The sequence below is a fragment of the Panicum virgatum genome, chromosome 5N (genome assembly GCF_016808335.1).
Source record: "Panicum virgatum strain AP13 chromosome 5N, P.virgatum_v5, whole genome shotgun sequence".
Classification (NCBI taxonomy): Eukaryota; Viridiplantae; Streptophyta; class Magnoliopsida; order Poales; family Poaceae; genus Panicum; species Panicum virgatum.
In genome coordinates, this window is record NC_053149.1 from 62,636,950 (window position 1) to 62,651,168 (window position 14,219).

The 14,219-nt window shown below is 55.4% G+C and overlaps 1 protein-coding gene across 5 annotated transcripts; it reads right to left on the bottom strand.

Moving 5' to 3' along the window:
- Window positions 1-2,046: 2,046 nt before the first annotated feature.
- LOC120674146 (interactor of constitutive active ROPs 2, chloroplastic-like) lies at window positions 2,047-9,548 on the bottom strand. Of its 5 annotated transcripts, none has more exons than XM_039955277.1 (5): window positions 9,247-9,548; window positions 8,932-9,146; window positions 8,438-8,556; window positions 4,691-4,829; window positions 2,047-3,630 (listed from the first exon to the last, which is right to left on the bottom strand). In XM_039955277.1, exons 2-5 carry the CDS (start codon window positions 9,085-9,087, stop codon window positions 2,290-2,292), a joined length of 1,755 nt encoding a protein of 584 aa, XP_039811211.1. In that variant the 5' UTR covers window positions 9,088-9,146; window positions 9,247-9,548; the 3' UTR covers window positions 2,047-2,289. The 5 variants fall into 5 exon arrangements, with proteins under 5 accessions (XP_039811211.1, XP_039811212.1, XP_039811214.1 ...); XM_039955278.1 differs by having other exon boundaries at window positions 8,932-9,076; window positions 9,247-9,547; XM_039955280.1 differs by having other exon boundaries at window positions 7,367-8,556; window positions 8,932-9,076; window positions 9,247-9,546.
- Between the last annotated feature and the right edge of the window lie 4,671 nt (window positions 9,549-14,219).

Consider the following 14,219-nt stretch of genomic DNA (forward strand, 5'->3'; position numbering starts at 1 on the left):
AAAAAATTCGCAAGAACTTCCCTTATTTCATGAGCATTATGGAACCCACAAATATAACAAGTTCACATCAATAGTATCTATAGAAACAAATGACAAGTAAACTAGCACAATCATAAACATCGGATACAAATAAGCGGTCCACAGCTATCTCACTACAAATAAACATCAGAGATACAAATATCAGATATATCTAACCACCCCTAGGGCGTCGGACCCTCTTAGCCCTCTGCTGGGCACGGACATGGCCCTCGGAGTAGGTGAGAACTTCCGGAGACCTCACCTATCGCTCAGGACGCGCAAGGGGCTGCGGTGTCTGCTGCTGAGAGATCCCAAGTGGTGCTCCTCGTAGCTGTGAATACCCCAAGACATCGAGGTCACCTTGCGCGGCAGGCTCTTCTGGAGTCAAGCTGTCGAGGTCGTCTAAGGTGAATGCCTCGTTATCTGGTCGAAAGGAGGAAGAAGAAGGTCCGGCGCCCGCATCGTAGTAGAATCCTACGCATAAAATGTGGATGTTAGCGTACGCTCGTGTATTTCGTCATGACATTTAGAAACCGAAATACGAAACATAAACTAACTTGTGTAGACCGGTATCTGTGGCCCCGGTACCTTCCCTGGATACGGTTCGCCAACTGGTGCTGTTCTTCTAAACATTCCAGTATGGCCGAACGCAGTAGCTGGATTGGATCATGTATGTGATATTAGTAAATATGTAGGAACACTTGATCTAATTTTAAAGAGATATGTACGTTACCTGCACTTGGGAAGAACTGCGACGTCGGCCCGTGCACGGTCGACGGACACGGGAACGACGACGAGGCCTGGGACCCACGCTGCAGCTACTTACATATGGAACCAAAACTTCTTTCCAGAGGTTTATCTATGGCGTTAGATGTGCACTTAAAGGCAAAAAAATCTACTCCATTTGGCCCATACAAAACATTGTAGTCACCATAAAATACTTGAAACTGCATCTTGCTCGACATATCTGTATATCACATAATACTTATCGAGTTATACTCTTTACTTCACTACCTTATTCAATAATCCGTAAAAACTAAGTATGAAATTCAACTACAACGTATATGTATTCATAACTACGTGATGACACTCAAATTCTATACTGCATATGTCAAATTCTATTCTAAATCATAATTAATTTATAAACACGTCTCTAATAATACTGCAATTGTAATAATAAATGCGTAGTACTAATTTTCTAAACTAATTTACTACTACGTAACTACAAACTAAAGTATCATTAAACTCCTATTTAAATGGTTCTACTATATCACTAATTAAATTAAATCACTCACCCCTACTTAAATTACTCCTACTTAAATGCGTAGTACTTAAATGGAAAAAAATATAAACTAAATGTACTAACCTGCAGATCACAAGTGCTGAATCCGGCAGGGCTTCGCCGCTTCCCTTCTCATCACCCCTATCTTTTTTCTGGATTTTTGGTGGAATTTTCGGGCTCAAATGAGGAGGGAATGGGGTGTGGATCCTTATATAAGGTGGGTTACCCCGGTCACCCGATGGGGGGGGGCGACAGGCCCCCCTGTCGCCCGCGGGGGGGGGGGGGGGGACGACAGGCCCCTGCCGCGCCCGTGGGCGGGGCCTAGTGGTCGCCCGAGGACAGGCCCCCCTGTCGCCCCCCTGTCGCCTGTTGGGGGGCGACATGTCCTTTTTTTCAGGGACCTCGTTGCAAATTTGAAAAAAAAATTATACTTAGGCCCTGTCGCCCTATGGGGGCGCGACCGGGGGTATTTTTGAAATATTTCAAAACGGACATATATTTTTAAAATTTTTATTTTTAAAAAATATAAAAAAGAAAAAAACGCCAAATTGTAGGGGTCATGGGCCGAGCTGCACACAAGATCTGGGCCGAAACACCCACACCTGCGCGCCACAAACTGAAAGGTCAGAGGTTCTCGACGAGCGCCATTTCTGAAAACTAAAACCAGTGAATCGATGAGGTTTCCATTTTCAAAAGGAAAAAAAATGAATTCGAGTTCTTGATGGCTAGACACTTTTGAATGCAACTATAAGAGAACCTCTACCTCGACCTGTCACACCCGGATGAATTGATCCTCCATATACCACGTTGTATAATACAGCTATGAGCACGTTTACCCCCGACAAGTACAGCACTGTACTGTGTTTTTTACACCACACGAACCGGCAAAACAATTACACCTGAGTGACCCAGGGCTCCCCGGAGCAGCAGTACAAGCCACGTCGCCGCCGCCGCCGCTGCCGCTCCCGCTCAGCTGCCGATCGCCCCTCTCATTTCTTCCACATCCCGCTGATCCTCCTCAGCACGTTGCCGTTCTTCCTCGCCGCCGCGTCGTCGTCCAAGTCCTCGCACAGGCCGGCGTACTTGCCGCCCTCCAAGGACTCGCTCCGCTCCACGACCTTGCCGTTCCCGCCCTTGCCCACCGTCAGCAGCGCCATGGCCGTCTCCGCGGCCTTGCGCCACTGCTCGGCCTGCACCCGCAGGCGGCGCAGCTCGGCCTCCATCTCCCCTTTCTTCGCCGCCTCGGCCGCGTCGGCCTCCGGCGTCCTCGCGGCCGCGGAGCCCTTCTCGGACTCGTACTGACGGAGCTCCTGCTTCAGCTGCCCGTTCTCCTGCAGCGCGCCCTGCAGCTGCTCCTTCAGAGCGTCCGCCGAGCTGTCCGTTCTTGCCTCGGCTTGTAGCTTCTTGTTCGCGTCCAGGGCGCGCCGCAGCTCGGACTCCTTGTCGAACAGGCTCGCCTTGAGGAAGATGACCTCGGACTTGGCGCTCTCGAGCGCCGCGGCGAGCTTGCCGTGCCGCAGGTCGGACTCGGTCTTGATCTGGTCCATGAGCTCGTACGCGCACTGCGTCTCCACGGTGCTAAGGATCTTCTCCTCTTGATACCTGGCCTCCGCGGCCTCCAATTCCGATCTCAGCTCGGCGGCCTCCGAGCCCGAGCAATTGCAGTGCTCGATGGCGATCCTCGATGACGCCTCCGTGACCTCCTCCTCGAGAGCCTTGACCTTGGCGCGCGACTCCTCGAGCTCCTTGACCACGAGGCTGAACGAGTCCATCAGCTTGGAGCCGTCGGTGAGCAGCGAGTCGATCGTGGCCCGGCTCGCCTCCAGCTGCTGCTTGCACTCCTCGTGCATGGCGCGCGCCTGCGCCTCGGCCTCCTCGCTCGCCTTGAGCTTGACCCTGAGCTCGTCGATGGTGGCCAGCGCCTCCGCCACGTCCTGCCGGCGGTCGGCGCGCGCCGCGGCGGCGAGCTGCACGCGCAGGCGGTGCACCTCGCCCATGGCCGCAGCCAGCGCGGCCGAGTCCGCGGCGTGCTGCTTCTGCAAGGCCTCCAGCTCCGACTGCCACGACCGATCGCGCTCCTGCGACAACCGGCGCAGCTCCAGGAGGCGGGCCTCCTCTGCCGACGAGAGCTCGGCGAGCTGGGCCTCGGAGTTGCGCACCTGCGCGGACGCCGCGGCGGCCTGCGCTCTGGCGTCGTCGGCCTCCTGCAGGGCCCGCTTCCTGGAGACCTCGGAGGAGTGGAGCTGCTCCTTGGCCTTCTTGAGCTCGTCCTGCAGCTGCGACAGCTGGGACTCCAGCTCTGACAGCTTCGTCGTCGGTGGCCTCCTTTTCTGGTGATTTCATTGCATACAAGGACAAATTAATGCCGGCAAATATCACTTATTATAGTAACAGTAGTACCCTCAGAGAACCATTTGAAAAAAAGAAGGTGATGATCTGATTTCCTCAGTGACATGTTTAGCCAGGGAGAAACTAGTGAGCTTAAACAATGCCGTGGTTGTGAGAAATGCTGCTTGTGTGCTAACTTTCTATCCCTTCGCTAGTATCTAGACAAAATCGTAGTTCCTCAAATGTTGGGAATTTGCCAAAAATCATGCTACCAGACGCTAGCTGATAATCCTGACTAGTGTTCTGTACCAGAAAAAGGACTAGCATGATGGCATATTAGCACAGATAACTGCCTACCAGTGTGCTTGAAATGAGCAACCGCCTACTTTTCCGGGCGTTTGTAGGATCATAATCAATACAGATAGAATAAACACACCGGTGTCAATTACCGGTTGCCGGTCCCAAACAAGAGTTTGCGTCAGTTCAGACGCCCGGTTCCCTGTTTTGCCGTTGGTTGCAGAGACACGATTGGTAGCAGAACTGGTAGTCTGGTACCACTATCATAATTCGCCACTTTGGTGGTAACACGAGGACGACCTTCCATTATTTCTAAGGATTTGCTAGCCATTCAATATCCTGGACCATCTGATTCAGCTAAGTACCTACTAAGCATGTCAGTTTCAGTCTAATTGACAGTTTGCTCCATCCAGAGAGAGAGAGCAAGACCCCAACTGCTCCTGATTGAGAGAGAGGGAATATCACAGATAAGAGGATACAAGTAGCAGTACTGTCTAATCAAATGAACCATGAGAAATGGATGGTATATAAATGGTCTTTCAAAAACTTGTCACGAATTTAATCGGGCGGTGCCCTGGTATGACACCACCGACGTACTACCAAACAGCAACAATTAAGCTTGCTTTATCTTTTTCCAGGCGGACTTATTACTTCTTATCAAAAAAAAATTCTCTTATAAAAAAAAGGCGGACTTATTACTGAAACCGCATTCTGAAATGGAGCAACTTCAGACTTTCAGAGCAGGGTTTTTTTTCGCCATTTTACCTCTCTCTCGGCGCTCATCGTCGAGCGGCGGTCGACCTTGGGGCTGAGCCCGGTGGGCGACTCGGCCATCCTCCCCGTCCGGCCGGCCTTGTTGCTTCCCTGGGAGGACGTCCGGGTGGGGTGTTCCGCGGAGCCATTCCTTTGCAGCCAAAAGAAAAACAACGGCGTCAGGTTGAATCACAGGGACCTCAGAAAATCACACAAGGGCAGGCAATGCAAGCTCAAAACCCGAAGCAGCAACATTACCTGGAGCTGTTGCTGCTGGAATACAACTTGAGGAAATGCATTTTGTTCAAGGATAGCATGCTTAGAACAGGGGGGACATCTCAGCGTCTCCCCTCATGTCAAATGCAAGCAAAAAAGGGGGAAACTTTTGCATTGGGAGACTCCAAAATCCAAACCCAGTAGAACCGATTCAAAGCTCTGATGGGGGGAAACCAAACCAAAGAGCGGTGGATTCTAGCTGAAGCCGCCTCCGCCGAGCAAGGCGGATCGATGCTCCAGCTCAACCCAGATGCAAAGCGAAGCAGCAGCGAGACGCAATGGGGGAGCACAACAAAGAATCCGAGGCCCGGAAAGCGCCAGAGGCCAACAAGAAGAGGAGGGGAGGAGCAAACACCGAGCCGAGGAAAGGGGGCCGCCGCATTAGCTTAACATAATCCCCTCCTCCGCAGCGTAGGCAAGCACGGGCGGGAGGGATCAAAAGGGCAGGCAGAGAGAGATGAGGGTGGAGAGGCTTTGCTTTACAGATGCGGGTGCAACAAGTGGACCTGCCTGTCCTCCTTGGCTCCGAGCTCAAGAACTGGACAGCCCTTGCCCATGGAGCTATCTGCGAACAGTCACGGTCACATGCGGCCCTGATTTGAAAACTTGCCGTGTGTTTGGTTGTGGGACTGGTAGGATGGGTTGGTTCCATCCCTCATTTTGGGGATGGAGCCGACCCGTTTTTTGTTTGGTTTCATCTCTAGTCTTGAGTACAGAACCAACCCATTTCTTGTTTGGTTGCAGGAACAAAAAAACAGGGATGAATGCCATTTTTAACCTGTTAGCACAGTAATTTTGGGTCCCACATGTCATCCTCATGGACTCCTTCCTCTTCCCACAGATACAGAAGCAGGGGTGCTTCTCCTCCATGGCCTCCTCACCTCGGCGCTCGGAACGGGGAGAGAGGCCCCTGCTCGCCGGAGAGGAGGGGCGCGCGCCGCCGGAGGCCGCCCCACGCGCCCCGGCCCGATTTGAGACACCAAACACAAGCACAGCAAACGAGCAAAGCGAAGCGACCACGAAGCAGACTTGATCCGAGAGCAAAGCTTGCTCCATTCCTCCCAACCCACCACTCGCATGAGCAGGCCGCCGACCTCCGACCGGCCGGGAGAAGCTCACAGGAGATGGCGCATCAGGAGGCGATGCCGCTGCTGACGCCGTTCCAGGCGGGGCAGCTCGAGCTCGCCCACCGGGTGGTGCTCGCGCCGCTCACGCGGTGCCGCTCCTTCGGCAACGTGCCGCAGCCGCACGCCGCCGTGTACTACTCGCAGCGCGCCACCAGGGGCGGCCTCCTCATCACGGAGGCCACGGGCGTGTCCGCCACCGCGCAGGGGTACCCGGACACCCCCGGCATCTAGACGCCGGAGCAGGTCGAGGCGTGGAGGCCCATCGTGCCCCGCCTGCCCGCCCGCCGCCCCGCCTGCCCGCCCACCGCCGAATCGCCACGCGCTCGCCGGCCGCCCCACGCGCTCGACCGCCGCTGAATTGCCACGCGCTCGCCGGTCGCGTGCTCGCATGCTCGCGCCACCGTGGGCCGACGCCGCCGTCCCGCGAGTTGCCGAGAAGATGAGGAGGCGGATCGGCCGCGACAGGGATGGAGAGGACGGGCGCGCGCGGCCGCGACAGGGACGGAGGAGGCGAATCGGCTGCGACGGGGCCGGGTCGAGCGGACGACGGAGACTTCACGGGAAGAGCGCTCAGCGACAGAGGAAATCGGGGTTGGCTCCGTCCGCCAGATTTCAACGGACGGAGCCGACCCGCGTATAGACCGAATATTCCCATCTGGGTCCGCTCCAACCCCTACTCCTCCCCATCCAAACATCCTAAAAATGGGTTCGACCCGTCCGGGTTGGATTTCTTCCACCAACCAAACACACGGTTGGTCGCTTCCTCCTCGGCTCCGTGAAAAGATAGTAAAAAATAAATGAAAAGGCCGGACAGACAGATGGTGATAAGGGGGAAAGTGTAGTTTAGAGCCGCCCAGTCGCATAATTCCATCTCGCAGCTCGCCACTGGTAAATTCAGTGCTGCAGCCGTGGCTGCTCGGAGCCTTTTTTTTTTTCTTTCCTTTCCTTTCCTTTCTTTTTTGCTATCGTTGAGCAAGGAGTATCAAGTATGAACAGTTATCCCTGAACTTTGGTGAGACGTGTACAGTCATAGGTGGGCTCATAACTCGTGCGTGCTCCAATAGAACATGGGACTGATTGCCAAACTGAAGAGTGAGCTGATGATCAGATCAGAGAGAGAACCACGGTGCATACGCAAACACATTGACCTGGAGAGGAGAATCTAACTTCGCCAGGATTGATGCAGATGAGAGAAATAAACAAAGTATGCATATGCAGCAATCATCAGACGGCACATGGAATTTAGCACGGAAGGGGGATGAAAAATGAGGCAAACGGGACGAACCTTGCCTTGGGCGGCGGCGCCTGCATGGCGATATCTTTTATTCCCGGAGGGAGCTCTCAAGACTCGGAGCCGCCGCGCCACCACACGGCTCCAAGAGGAAAGCTGCAAGGGGACAAGACGCGAAAGCGGGGTCGTCAGCTAGCTCCCGCTCGCTCGCTCTATCATGGACGCGACCTAGAGCGCCGGCAGGAGAGACGACAGAGAAAGACAATCGAGCTATGGAGCTATGCAGCAGCAATGGCGACGGCCGAGCTAGCTAGCTAGCTATCTCTCCCTCTCTCTCTGCCCGCACCTATCTTCACGCGCGCAAAGGCAAAGCAACTAAATAATGGACAACACGGAGGAATTGGCTGCTGGCTTGCCCGTCTAATCTGGCACTAACTAGTCCCCCAACCACTTAGCCAACGACAGGGACAGCCGTGTGGTCTTTAAACAAACAGTAGAACCAAACTAACTGGCATCCTTAAACCGGGGGGACACAATGACACATGGTGAGAGCTTCGCCGTGCGCGCAATCCGATTCTTTAAGCTTCCATTCGCCAAGGGTGATGGCTTGCTTGGCTCTGGTCATGGTTCCTGACCCATGATCGCTGCTACTAGTAGAGCTCCGCAGAGGGAGAGGCCATGTACATGGGCATAGCATGGGCATGGATGGCCCGGTCCCTCTCTCCGTAGAGGATAGCTAGCGCATTATACGCGCGCCACTACAACCACCAAGCTTAAGGCTGCAGAAAGGTAGGCCTGAAGGAAGCAAGAACCCACCACTCCACGGCTTCCCCTTTTGTTCGCTCTCGATCTCCCTCCCGCCAGCTCTCGCGCTCGCTTAGTCTTTCCCCTTACTCAACGCCGCCCCACACACGCACAAAACAAAAGCAGGCGGCGCCGGCCACACTCGACACCGCGGCCTGGAATCATGCGTCGTGGTGCATAAGTAGTTGGGGGTCTTTGAGATGGCCGAATTGGCAACCACGCCCCCGGATACGGCAACCTTTTTGTTGATTAACTGAAGCACCGCAACAAACAGATAGAAGAAGAGACGCGAATTGCTGCTGCTACATTAGGTTCACGTACCTCTGGATAACTAACTCTTGATAGCCACGGGCACGCGCATGAGCTGGGCTTCTTCGGATGCGTGGAGGCGATGAGACAAAGGCTTGGCGATGATCCAAAGCTTGACAGCTTGTCTGTACCTGGATGGATAGGTAGTAGGACTATGTAAGCTTGGGAGCTAAACCAGGCAGGTTACTAGTAGATGCGAGACTTTGACAGGTTAATTTTGTGAGGAGAAAAGTGAAAGTGGAGATGGTTCCTCCAACGAGGAATGCGTTCATTCTGAACCGGATGGCAAACTAGCTCTCAACTTTTTGACCAGTTCCAGTTTCAGGCTTTCAGCATAGAGTTGGCAACGCAACGCGAGCATCCGGGGCCTGATTGATTGGATCGGCCATGCCATGCTTTGCATGGTGCAACCGCCGATGATGTGATGCGATGCAATGCATGCTCAGGAGTCAAGTCAGTAGGGGACATAGGAAATGGAAGAAGAAGAAGAAGAAGAAGCGCCTCACCTCGCTTCTGCAGAATGGGCTGCTGGACGAAGATGGCTTTCGTCTTCTCCTTCCTCCTCGCCGCCTGGCCTTCATATCATGCTCCGAGACCGGGAACGGGAAGCCATTACCCAGAGGAGACGACGGAGGTGTGGATAGTAGATACCTGCGATGCATAGGGCCGGGATGTAGGATGTCATCTTCTTTAAGTAAGGTCGTCAGGATTTCTTAGAAGGCTGCAGCGGCGAGATGAACGACAATCATTCCGTTCTGCTCGGCCTCCCGTGAGAGAAAAATCAGATGGAGAGCGACTGAGCGCGATATCCGTATCCGTACCTGATGATTTTGGGCAATATTTTGCGAGGAACTTCAACTCTCGCCGATGTTGCCGTTGCGCTCCCTCAGAGGTCGCTGATCCCGGATAATGATCGGCCCGTGTTGGCCACTTGATGACTGATGATGCTTTGTGGCGTACGGCTCAAAGGTTGGAAAAGCGTGTGGACGCTGGCACTGCACCGGCGCAGCACGTGGCAGCGGCGTGATCAAAGATTCAAAGGGCGCCAACACTTGTGCTTCCTGAATCCTCAGCGGAGGTGCAATCTCGCTGCTGTGTTTCCCCCGATGGCAAATGCTGTTACCGTTCCAGATTTTTTTTAAAAAAAAAGAGCCAGCAGGTGACATTTTGGTCCAGCAGTAGTTTAATTTCTTTGGTAGATCTACAGTGGCATTCTTTACCGCCAGAAAGGACCAGCAAATCCACGGGTTTGTGCTCTAGCATTCCGGTGAGCGCGCATGCCGGGGGTGCCCCACCGGTACGACACGGTCACACGAGCGGGCGACAAGGAGACCGGTCAGTCAGAGCAGCCGAGCAGGGAGCCAGGGCACCCCCGCCCCCAGCAGCTCGCGTCCGTAACACGACAAGTATCTTGCTTCCGAGCTCGCTCGGCGCGGCGGACCACTCGTCGCAGCAGGCGCGTGACGGACGCCGCCGCATCGGGCTACCGTACAAGCGACGCGCGCGGCATCGGCGGCGGCGCACCCAGGGCGCACCCGTGCCTCGCGGCGCGCGGCCGGATGCGCAGGTAGGCGCCAAGCCGGCGGGGATCGGCAGGGGCGCATGTGAAGGCCGGTCGCGGGAGAGTCCCGCGCGCCTGTGACGAGCCATCCTTTCGGAATGAAAAGCGCACGCCGGGGCCGGCCGTGTCGCTAGTTACCGACGGACGTCACGGGCGTGACTCCACGGTCTGAATTCCCGAGATGTACTATCGTACTGAAGTCGATGAAGTTACATTTTACATGCGCGTTTCTACCTGCGCGCCGATCTGAAAGTCGCGCGGCATGTTGGTTGAACACGGAAGGCAGCGCTTCACTGACTGATCATTCCTGGGCCGTTTAGTTCCAAAGGCAAAAAATTTTGGATGTCTCGTCGTGTGTTTGATCAGATGTTGGGAGGGTTTTTCGGACACTAATTAAAAAACTAATTTCAAAACTCACTTGGAAACCACGAGACGAATCTTTTGAGGCCTTTGACCGCAGCATTAGCACATGTGGGGGTACTGTAGCACTTATGGCTAATCATGCACTAATTAGGCTTAAAAGATTCGTCTCGTCGTGTACATCCAAACTGTGTAATTAGTTTTATTATTTAATTACATTTAGTGCTTCATACATGTGTTTAAAGAGGAGCTGAAAATTTTAGGGTGAAAATTTTTGGCAACTAAACGTGATACGCATCGAGAATTTGGGATCGATTTGGGACGGTCATCCGAAAGCGACTCTGCCTGGCAGCGATCTCCATCCCCAGCGCAGGATCGCGTTCGCGTCGACCATGCAGCTGCCGCCGGCGGGTGCGCGTCGTACTCGACTTGCTTGCCGTCGTGTCCACTGCTCGGCGGACACCTACGTCCGTCCAGCTCGCTCCGCCGCCCACCACCACCGCCCGCCCGCGCGTGCCGCGAACGAGCGCATTCAACACGCCCGCCCCCGCGCTCGCGCGAGCGCGGTGTCTCCATCGCGACGCCGACCCCTCCTCCTCCTCCCGCTCTGTTAGCAACCACAGGAGTAATGGCGGGGAGATACGGCCGGCCGGCGTGCGTGCGGCGTGGCGCTAAGCTAATCATGCGGACGTGCTCGACGGTCGGCGTCACGGTAGCAGTAGTACGTCGGCGTCGGGAGGAAGGGCTTCCGATCGCTGCTGGGTCGGCATCAGTCCTGTAGCCTCGAGCCCCCCGTGCAGCTTGGACTACGTTGATCACTGCATCGGCGAATCGCGCGTCGTTTTCACGAGGTGGTCATTCCGTCCCGGAGAGTCTCTGCTTGTGCTCAGACGGTTCCAGCAGCACATCCTGTTCCAAGTCAGGGCCTTTTCTAGCTTGGCGTTGCGGTTCTCCGTTCAGACGAGGAAGAAACGAGCTGGGGTGCAGAGCTGCCGAACAAGAGGTGTGGGGCCGTGAAGGTTCCCGTGACCCCTTCGCGTCGCCTCCGCGTCGGGCGACCGGAGGGCGAACCCTAGCCGCCGTCCCTCCCCTCCCCTCTCCTCCGCTCCCACCGTCGCGCCGCTGCCCGAGGGGCCTCCGGCCGAGAGGCGTCGAGGACGGCGGCAGCGCGGCCATCTCCCCTGGCTCGGGAGCGTCGGGGCGGGCGCGGCCGTCCAGCCCTCTGTGGGTGCTCGCCGGCGGCGACGACGGAGCTTGGTGGCCGCAGATCCGGCGTCGTCCCGGCCGGATCCGGTGGCCGCGCGGCGGGGAGCGCATTTGTGTGGGGGACGCGGAGCGGGCGTCCGGCGGCGGCAGCTTCAGCCGGCGCGGATGGCGCGGGTGGTGGCGGCGGCCGTCGCTGCGGCTTCGGCGTTGCCTGTGGCCGGCGTGGGATAATGATGGCGGTCGGCGGAGGAGCCGGAGGCGCACAGGCGCGTCACTGTGCAGAGACAGCGGCGGTGGCGGCAGCCTGCGAGGTGCAGGGCGCGGCGCCTTGTTGCCGCAGGAGGCTCTGTGTGGGGGGCGCCGGCGTGGCTGGCTGCTTTGGGCCATGGTGGCCTGGAGGTGGTGCTGGCGGACATCTGGGCGCGGGCTGTGGGGACGGAGATGACATGGCTGGTGTTCTCTGGTTCTTCTCCTCGACATCTTGACGGATTCGGCGCTACTTCGGTGGTGGGGCCGGGTGGCTTGCGATGTGCTCTCGTGGTGCCGTGGTGGCATTACGGGATGTGCCTGAGTCATCTCTCCGGCAATGGCGTTGCGGAGGCATCGGGGAGCATGTTGCTGTTGCTTGTTCGTGAGTGTGCGACAGGCACGCTGATGATTCGGACGAAAGTCTTCATCAGCACTCTTGCCGGTGGTAGTGGTGGCGGCGACCTTGGGGCGTCGTTCTTCCCATGAGGGCATCACTACAGGGCGCCGTGTCCTGAAGCTTGGGGTCTCAGGGTGAAAATCCGGTCCAAGTTTGGACGTGCGACGGCGGCGCTATCGGCGTGGCGACCTTCCTAGAGGCGCCGCTTATGGAGACCCGTCACGGCTTGTGGCGGTATTGGTGGTGATCTAGTTGGCCCGTGTGCAGGGACTGAGGAGGTGTGCAAGGTCTTTGTGTTGGCGGCAAGGTGCAAAGAGCCCAGGGTGTTGGAGGTCTTGAATTGGCACGCATGGCAGTGGTGACCTCTGTGACGGTTAGGCGGAAGTGGTGCTCTCAAAGCGGTTTCAGATATCTGAGTCTTTGGCAGAGAGACGGTGGGTGAGGCGAGGCCCCCACGCAGAGTGGCCGGGATCAGTGTTTTTTATTGATGCTGTGATGAGAATTTTCTGCTGTCGCAACGCTCGAGCAGGGGGTTCGACGATCGTGGATGTGCGGTTTGAGGGTGATAGTCCCGTGGTGGAGGAGTTCAAGTGGCGGCTCAGGCTAGCAGCGGGCTGCGGCTTATGGCGTGGCCCAGCGTTGGTGACGACAGCACAATCTTGGCGGCTTGTTTTTAGCTTCTCTCCCAGATGATGGTGGTGTAGCGTTGTATTGTGTGCGTTTGTTTGTGTGGTATACGCTTCAACGCGTTATGTACGAATATTTTTTTATATGACAGAGCAGTGCTCCTGCTATTATTTAAAAAAAATGAACGTCCCGTGCAAGACTCGTGAAGGTGAGAATTGTACTTGGACTGGACGCATTGACAAGGGAGCCACAGAACCATCATGGTCAATCAGTGGGAGCAGCGGAGAATGTGGACCGGATCAACGCAGCACCACCTCGTAAGAATTCCAAAGTCAAAAACTTCACCAGTATCACTTAAAAAAAACCTTCACTGGTACTCTCCACACTGGAGAGACGCCGCGAAAGCAATTTTGTAAGATCATCTCCAAAAGTTTGTCATATTTTATTTGGCATATCTTGTGTTTTGCCAACTTCTAAAAAAATATGCTAAGTAAAAAAAAGCTTATCTCCAACATTTTGGCATAATTCACTTGCCAAATCCAGATCTAACTTACATCAGGAACCCTGAGAGAGAAACAAAATTATATTTATGCCCTTCCACCTCTTGAAAACTTAAATCAGGAATTTTTCTCTGTTATTTATTTCTTTTTTCACCCTCCCACCTGACTAGAAATCACGATGCCAACCGCGCGCCGCGCGCGTATATTTACGCGCTGGAGGCTGGTTTTTCCCAAGTTGCCAAAAAATTGCCAAGTCTTTTGCCAAACTGTTGGAGGAATATTTTTAACATTTTTGTTAAAAATCAAAGATGGCAACTCGATTTGCCAAACTGCTGGAGATGCTATTAAGCACACACGACATAACGTGAACCGAGACGTCGGAATCGAGGATTCTCCCGTGTCCTGCACGAATGGGCACCTCAAATTGCGTGATCACTCGCAGATTTTGCTCGGAAATTTGGTTCATCGTTCTACAATCGACAGACGGAGCAGCCAGATTCGGCCATTCGGTTTAGGAATTCTCAAGCCAAAATCTACAAATGGGCTGCGCCGATTCCAAATGAGCCTGACACGGCCCCTATATATTCCGCCCACTAGCCACGCACAACAGGGCCGCCAACAAAGATAACCACATTATTCGGCACGGCCCAACCCATCCGGATCCCGCGCGCCAAGCTAGGCCTTTGCGTTCCATTCACGTCTGTTGACTTGAGGCCCAGTCCTAGAAACGCGGGACCGACAGGGTCACTCGCGTAAAAACCACCAAACCCGGGGGGCCGAGCGACCAACCGAATGAAACACCGGCCGGTCCGCGCCCACCAGGGTTGGGCCCACGGGCCAGCCACCGCCCACCGCGCGCCTCCCTTCCGAGCCGCTTCCTCCCCGTCCTCCCCC

Coding starts and splice junctions, on each gene's coding strand:
- LOC120674146 (XM_039955277.1), bottom strand. CDS start 9,087: ATGCATCGCAGGTATCTACTATCCACACCTCCGTCGTCTCCTCTGGGT. Junction 8,557..8,931: donor GCCCATTCTGCAGAAGCGAG/GTGAGGCGCTTC, acceptor CTATCCATCCAG/GTACAGACAAGCTGTCAAGC. Junction 3,631..4,690: donor CGATGAGCGCCGAGAGAGAG/GTAAAATGGCGA, acceptor TGAAATCACCAG/AAAAGGAGGCCACCGACGAC.